This window comes from Gastrolobium bilobum, unplaced genomic scaffold, assembly GCF_033153095.1.
Source record: "Gastrolobium bilobum isolate Gb01-03AN ecotype WA unplaced genomic scaffold, APGP_CSIRO_Gbil_v1 utg16495, whole genome shotgun sequence".
NCBI lineage: Eukaryota > Viridiplantae > Streptophyta > Magnoliopsida > Fabales > Fabaceae > Gastrolobium > Gastrolobium bilobum.
In genome coordinates, this window is record NW_026897958.1 from 319,187 (window position 1) to 327,818 (window position 8,632).

The window sequence follows — 8,632 nt, forward strand, 5'->3', positions numbered from 1 at the left end:
TTACTGCAGATAACTTATTTACCGTAACTACAGAAAAACGAACCCTTTATCGTTTTATGTAATATGAAAAACTATATTTATTTCATAAAGAAAAAGTGGTATAAAATTTTTAAAAACAACAATAATAGTTCAATTACTCTTGTAACGATGTATATTAAAAAAAAAAAAACTTCATTTTCACTCATTGTGATTTTGTGATTTATCATTTGACCCCGTAGTTTTAAACTTATCACTTAGATTCATTGTGCTGAAATAATTTATCATTTAACTCCTTATGGTTTCAACTTTTTACTTAAACTCCTTGTGGTTACAAAAAATTTCACTTAAACCCCTTGTGGTTTAAAAAATAAACATTTTGAAAACACATTTAAAATAAATTTTCTCTTTTTTTATTTTATATCCTCATGTAACGCATTTAGGGTTTGAAAAATATTTGAAGTTATTTATTCTGAAATTAATTTATAAATTATCTTAATTTTTTTATTTTAAAAATATATTTGAAATTAAAAAGTTTATTTAAGATGAAATTAAAAAATTTATTTATGATAAATTAAATATGTACTATCAAAATAAGATATTTAATTTCTTTAAATAGATAAAATAAAAATATTTTATTTGAATTTATTTTCTTGATAAAAATAAGTTAATTTTTTAGATTCTTTTTTATTTTTTAAACCTTAAATGCATTAGGTGACGATATAAAATAAAAAGGAGAGAAAAATTATTTTCCTTTTATTTATTTTTTAAAATTTTTATTTTTAAACCACGAGGGGTCTAAGTGAAAATATTTTTAACCACAAGGAGTCTAAGTGAAAATATGAAACCACGGGAGGTTAAATGATAGATTATTTAAACACAATGGGTCTAAGTGATAAATTTAAAACCACGGGGTCAAATGATAAATCACAAAATCACACTGGGTGAAAATGAAATTTTCCCTTAAAAAAATACGAGACTCTGATTCTCTGAAGTCGTTTATATTATAAAATCAGATGAATTTTTTCTCAATATATAATTCCTTAAATGTCGTAGTATTAATACGAAATACAACTAAAACTAAATAAACATAAAATATATCAATAACTTGTGGCAACCACATAACTCGTAATAATACATAATAATTTTATAAAATATGATTGACTGAGAGAAAAAAAAATGAATAAATCAATATGATGAATAAATTCAAGGCATTCGAAGAATTTAATATACTGAGTAATGCTGTGACTTGTTATGCAGGTAAGAAAAGTTTATAAACTTATTTGTTAAAAAAAAAAGAAAAAAAAAGCACCTGTTTTCCAACAACAAAAAAAGCACCCAGTTTTAAAAATTAAAACTATATGATTTAAAATGGATTTATTCCATTTCAAATTGAATTCTTATGTTTGAAAGTCGTTCAAAATATATGATTTTAATTTATTTTAAATTAATCTGTGTATTTTAATAAATGATTTTAATTTATTTTAAATTATTCTATGTGTTTTAATATTTGTTTTTATTTTTAAAAATTAAAAATACCTACATTAATAAGGGAAATTATCAACTTTAAAAATGAAAAATAAATATAATAATATTTGAATAGATGTAGAGAGGTTAGTTTTTCTGCAGTTATCTGTAGTAAGCCCAATACGACGTTGTTTTGGAGTTAAAATCATGGTGTTTTTGTAATTTTAATTTATTTCAGAGTTATTATAGTCTTTATAATTATAATTTTTTATATTTTAATTCCAAAACGACGTCGTTTTAGGAGTAAATGCAGATAACTTATCTGCAGTAAATGTGGAAATATTTTTGTGTACTAAAATATAAGAATTCTAATATTTAAATCAGGGGTTCACTTTTTCTGCAGTTACTGCATATAAGTTATCTGCAGTAAGCCAATACGACGTCATTTTGGGACGAAAATCATAGTATTTTTGTAATTTTAATTTATTTCAGGGTTATAATAGTCTTTATATTTATGATTTTTTAAGATTTTAATATTAAAACAACGTTGTTTTGAGAATAAATACAGATAACTTATCTATATTAACTGCACAAACATTTTTTCCGGTCGTTGTTTCTATGACATTCTAAATAAAATATTGTTTATTAACCAAATCTATTCCTAAGATATAGGATTTAAAGTGCACTCTAAGATTGTATTCGGAATCACAAGAATCTAAATTGATTTCATTGAATTTGTCGTGAAAATTAATTCGTTTAGAAAAAAAGATTTTTTTTTTTTTTTGGTGAAGTAGAAAAAAAGATTTGAATTAATCTGTAAATCAAATTCTATACTCATTATACCTGAGAATTTATAAATTAATCTTAGGTAAAACACTTCTTCTGTCATAGACTCATCAAAATTTATGCCATATTATTTTTATTTTTATTTTTCAAAAAATATGGTGGGTCCAACACTTGCTTCTCTCTGCTAAAAGACCTGATCCTCTGTAGTAACAGGCTATCAGCAGAGGTATAAAGCCCTTAGTCTTATTACTTTTGATTACAATAAATATAAATAAACATAATGAGAAAAATGTTTCTGCAGTTAATGCAGATAAGTTATCTGTATTTATTCCCAAAACAACGTCGTTTTGAGATTGAAATCTTAAAAAATTATAAATATAAAGACTATTATAACCCTGAAATAAATTAAAATTACAAAAACACTATGATTTTCGTCCCAAAAAGACGTCGTATTGCCTTACTGCAGATAACTTATCTCCATTAACTACAGAAAAAACGAACTCAAACATAATTTGTTAATCCATACAATTAAACCTAAACTCAAATCAAGTCTACTTAAATGTAATCAAATTTGAGTGATTTTTTTTTATATATATAACTTAGATAATATTCTCATTCAATCTTCTCTGATCACCTTATTCTCGGAATACAGTTCAAAGGTTACCCGTCATTGAAACAGCAGGTGCATTGAGCTTAGAATCCATGACCTAAGCAAACCCTTGAAAGCTACCCTTCAGGGTTACACACAATATGAATTGAAAAGTTTTAAAAATGAAATCAATTAGTATTTTAAATTCTTTGAACAAAAAACTTTATTCATAAGTTAAATTAATATCTAAAATTAGTGACTCAAACATACTCAAAAGGATTTCAAGTGAATAGTATATGGAAATAACAAACTTAATTTATAGAGGCATGCAATGTTTTTGTTTTGAATCGCGTTTATTTTATTTTTACGAATTCCGTAGTCCCCAAGCAACAAACGTGATTGACTTTAGACCATCCTTTTTTATAGCGAGGATACTTTTCTGTAATTCAATTTAATTTTGCAATTTCTGTGGAACATTTAATGAGAGCAACTCCTAGCCACATTTTGGTGCCGTTGGACGAAAGCTCCATTTGCGTCGTGATATCGGAGAACGTGTTACTTTTAAAACCTATGCATAACATCTGAGTTTTGTGCTTATTTTTCTCCTTGTAAATATTAAGTAAATGGATTCTATCAATATTTTTGAATATTTATGAAAAAATAAATAAACATAAAATTTCAAATGAGAAGATGAAACTAGTCGCTATGTATGTCTTTACACATTCATTAAAATACACGTGAAAATCTAATTAATTTAGTTCAAGTACCCTAATCTAAGGGTGTAAATGGGCTGAGCTTTGGCCTTCCTGGTCCAAGCTTACGTAAAAAAAATCAATCTATCTGGTCTACTGGCCTATTAAAGGCTTTATTTGTAGGTCAAACCCGGCCTACTTTTAAAAATAAGAAAGCCTGACATGGCCTACAGGCCTTGTAGACCTACCACTGCAGATCCTAAGCAAAGAAAATAATTGTATAGAACAAAGAAAATTTCATTCATGCATGCACTAGTACTTATCATAAGAAAAAAATAACAAACAAGAAAGAGTCGACATAATACCCCAGCTCTAGAATGTATATCATAGAGGAATAGAGTCAAAGAAATAGGGAAAATAAGAAAAATACAATTATTGGGTGCTGAAATAAAGTCTACAAGAGAAATTACATAGGTACTGGTATTGGTACTTTGTCATGCCACATAAAATAGATATTATTTTATTTTTAATAAATTAAATAGGCTAGCCTACAAGTCTTTGGACCAGACTTGACAAAATTAGCCTACGGCCTATTTGTTAAAAAGGCTTTCTTAAAAATCAAAGCCCTATTTTTTTGAAAGGCTAGGCCAAGTTAGGTTTTATGTAGGCTAGGTTGGACCAGCCTGACCCATTTATACCCCTACCCTTATCATATTGAGACGTTTCTCCAATATTATTTTTTCCATTAACTGGCTCAATCTTAAAAAATCTAATTAAGAGAACAAGTTCATTGTCACTTGCAGCAATGATTATGATTATGATATCAATATCTTGATTCAACGATTACAAGGCATAACAATAAAAATTAATAAAAAAATGTTTCTCTCAAAAATCTTTGGTTTACCAGGAAAGTTAAAATTGGCCTATTAACATTAAGATGTGCAGCTTCAAAATCCCAGCATTAATTACACACATGGAAAGCAGAGAAGAAGAAATAAGCAAAGATAATCGAAATGTTAAAACAAGAAGTTTATTTACAAAAAAAAAAAAAAAAAAAAAAAAACAGAAGTGGATCTGTCTAAGTAGCATTTAGCTATGCCATTGGCGTTTCTTGTTCTTAGGTTCCTTTTGTGAATGGAAGTAAACAGCAGCAACCGGAAGCCCAAGGTGGTGTCGTGAAGCAAATTCGCGAGACTTGAAATTGGCACGCCCTTGCGGTGGCCCAACTCCAACTAGTGGCCCATCTGTTTGCTTAAATGCCACAAACACGTAACGATGAATTCCAGCGAGTGGGCAAGGCCCCATGTACATCACCACTTCCCTCCCTAAGGTGCCACCACATGTGCAATTTATAAATGCATTTTTATAAATAACAAAATCATTATATGCATTTCATTTATTTTATTACACATTATAGTTTATACACCCTTCTGGCTTTGGAATCGGAAAGAGCTGTCTAACCTTGACTGGCATCGGACCCCTCTGGAATGTCTACAACTATCCTGTCATTTGGCAATTCCTATCATTATTAAACCGAATCACATCCTCGTAATTCAAAACAATAAAAAAAGGGTAAATCTAAAGTTGAACTTTCATATTGGATATTGATTGGACTGGATTAACTCTTTGATTGAACTTTATGTAACATTTGATGAAAATGACTTTCATCTCTTAAAAAAAAAAAAAGAATTCGTCCAATTTTATGTAATAATTGATCAAAACATTTTTATTAATTTAAAAAATATATACTTACTTTTGGAACATGACATTAATCTTGTTTCGAAATAATAAATATATTCATCTTTACTAGTTTTTTTCTGCATGTTTGAATCTTTAATATTATATAAACCTTTCATCCGTTAAGCTTGCATATTACTCAAATTACCCTTAACATAGTGATAATACATTTTTAAAAAAATATTTTTATTTTTAAAGGATAATTATTTTAATTAAATTTACTATTTTGTATTTAATATTTAAATTAAAAAATTCACATTTCTTCCACTGTGATTTCTATTTCTCTCACTATAAATTACTGTAAAATATAGTTATTTTGACTAAAATGACATAATTTTATATTTTTTAAAAAGATAAATATATTTTATTTATGTTTATTATATGTCTTTATCGAAATTGAATATAAAAAGGTACAGTTCTCGTAAATATAGAATATAGTGAATCAATGATTTCCTTGCCATTAGCAGGACAAGGGGTGATAATAAGGCAGGGCCTATCCGGCCCGTTTCGGCTCGGCTCGGTTCATCTTTTTTTATTATTAAGCTCATATTTATACTTATGCAAAAATCTTTTTATTTAAAAGGTCTCAGGCTTTCATAGCCAAGCCCGGCCTTGAAGCCTTGGAGGCTGGCCCATATACATTAAATTTATTTATTTTTTATATTTTTATATTAATTATTTCAACATCTTTTTCTCAGTTTTCTATCTTTGCTTTATCTCTTCTCCCTGATCTAAGTCATCGTCCCACCAACAGGTAAATGAAGTCATGTTCATCATCTATTTTTATAAGCCATGCGGATTCCACGGCTTATAATGATGCTTATGGCGGCGACCGTGGAAGAAAATTTAATGTAAAATGTGGAAGAAAATTTATTGGTGGGGTTCAAATCTAGTGTAAAAAATCTAAAATATTGAGGAATGTGGAAGAAAATTTAATGTAAAAAATCTAGAATGTGAAAGAAAATTAAGCAAAAACAACGTAAAATAAAGTAAAAGTGCTGTTGTTATTTTGATTTTTTAATATTAATGTTTTTTATTATAAAAGAAACAACTATTATTTTATTACAAAAAAATACATATCAGTGCATGATTAATAAGCTAAGTACTGCTACAAATTGGAAGGTAATGTTTTTATTTTTAATAAATAAACAGGCCACATGTTTGAGACAGGTTTTTTATTTTTTTTGTAAACGAACCAGGCCACAGACTAATATTATATTCGTAACAGGTAACAGGCTAAGTCCAGTCTGACACGTTTAAATACAGGCTTGGCCCCGTTAAGATCAAAGTTCGGCTCGACTCGGCCTGTTAACACCCCTAAGGACAAACTAAAAGAAAAGACTATGATTACCAAAAAAAAAAAACTATGCGGGCATTATCAACAACAAAAGTTCGAGCAAAGTATAAAATACCAATGGAGCCACTCTCTGTATGTTGGTTCACTGGGACTTGGAGCATCAGGATCCACCATTACCTACCAAACATATATGCAAAAACTCTCTTAATTTTCATTTAAACACAGTCTATTATACATAACCTCATATTATTCTCTCTTTCTTTTACGTGATGTGATTTGACAATTGACAGAACATTTGGTGAATGTATAATAGACAACATAAATATAATGGCATACATATATACATACCAGGGTGTAAAGGTTGCCACTATTAGAGGCACCGAGAATTCGAACATGGGGTCTTTCAGCAGCTAGAGAGGGTTTGATGTCACAACCATTGGCGACCTGCTTGGAGCCATAGAGGATGGTGATTTCGGCCGCAGGAGCGAAGGGGTCGACCACATCTCCGATTATCTTCCCTACAGTAAGTACCTCAATTGACCGATTCATTAATTCTTCAGGGAATTAATTAAGGGAACTCAAGTAAGTGGAATGTGTTAATGTGACTATCTAGTGTTGAGCACTTTTCGTTTAGCGTATGCCATAACATTTTTATATTAGTTTGGTCTTTTTATTTTTTATTTTTTTTCCGATCTGGATTAATTATAATGCCAACGTTGTTTGTGTGTGTTGGGTGAGTCCATAAGGGACACGTGTATGCAATATGCAAGATTGTGCTGAGTGGCATATGGCCTTTCCACTACGATGGTGGCAAATGCAACAAAATACTTGTCGCTTCTCTGTTCGTCAGACTGTTGCTAATGCCTCTACACTCTGTGGAGCGTTGACAATCATGTGCCGCCACAGTTTCCAATTACTTACTTAACCTTTCGTCCTTTTTCTCAGTCACTACATTCTTTTTGTTCTTGTAACTTTCAAGTTTCAACCCGTAATTATTCTCACAAATTTTGGTATATTTAAAGCATACGCTAGCCACATTATTTGTTTGATTATTCTCTTGTTTTGTTATTAAAAATAACATTTGATTACATCCCTCCATTTTTTTTTTGTAGGGTTGGCAAAACGGATCAATTCGGTTTGACCCGGCCCAACCCGTGTATGCAACCCATAAAAAATGAGTCAGGTTAGGGTTAGTTCGCGGGTTGGTTCAAAAATTGACTCGCGAGTTGGTTCGTTTTCAGAATGAGAAGTAAAAAAAATAAAATAGAAAAGGGTTATAGAATGAGAAATAAAAGCAAAATGTTCTAGTTTTGAATTTTCTTCACAACAAATTTCCATCAATATCGAGAAACAATCAGAACCACTTGCTACCAAGTGGGTAATATTTGAACTAAACAATGTCAATCTAACAATATAAAAATGGCAGCGATGTGAGAAGATTAGAGACTTAGGTTTAGAGAAGGAAGAAAGACGATGACAACGTGTGTGAGTTTTGTCCATTTTTGTATATTACATTTTGTATTTTTTTCTACAAAATAAAAATAAAAACTCAACCTGCGAGTTGGTCTGTTTGACTCGCCGGTTGGCTCGTTTTTTCTCGAGCTGGCAGCTCATTTTTGCAAACCCAACCAGACTCATTTTTGACGAGTTACGAGCCAACTCGACGGATTGACTCATTTTTTCCAACCCTACTTTCTTATGACAATTAACTTTATTAAATTTTGTTAATTTCTTTTTTTTTTATGTTGTTTGGTCAATAACTAAAGACATTATGTAAGTGTGCAAATTAAACTCACAAAGGAGTTGAAAATTAAATTAATATTTTTTTTAAAGACTCTATGCAAAGTATTTGTCTATAACCCAATATACAAAATATATTGGAAACCAAAACCCAGGACCTTATTCATAAACAAAAATGAAAAGAAGATAACCCGATCCATAGATATGTCCCTAATTATCATCTTAATACTTTTCTTTTTAATAATCTGAAAGTGTTATCATGTATATTCATTCGGAAAGTTATTAATGCATTATTTAGCTAGCTAGGGGTGATGCTGAAGCTGTCATTTCGACCCGGAGGAGAGGACA

General features: G+C 29.6%; 1 protein-coding gene across 1 annotated transcript; it reads right to left on the bottom strand.

Annotated features, from left to right (window-relative positions):
* Positions 1 to 4,599: 4,599 nt before the first annotated feature.
* Positions 4,600 to 7,093, bottom strand: LOC133311742 (protein MOTHER of FT and TFL1 homolog 1-like). The gene is made up of 4 exons (XM_061512835.1): positions 6,893 to 7,093; positions 6,660 to 6,721; positions 4,972 to 5,012; positions 4,600 to 4,835 (listed from the first exon to the last, which is right to left on the bottom strand). Exons 1-4 carry the CDS (start codon positions 7,091 to 7,093, stop codon positions 4,600 to 4,602), a joined length of 540 nt encoding a protein of 179 aa, XP_061368819.1.
* Positions 7,094 to 8,632: the final 1,539 nt, after the last annotated feature.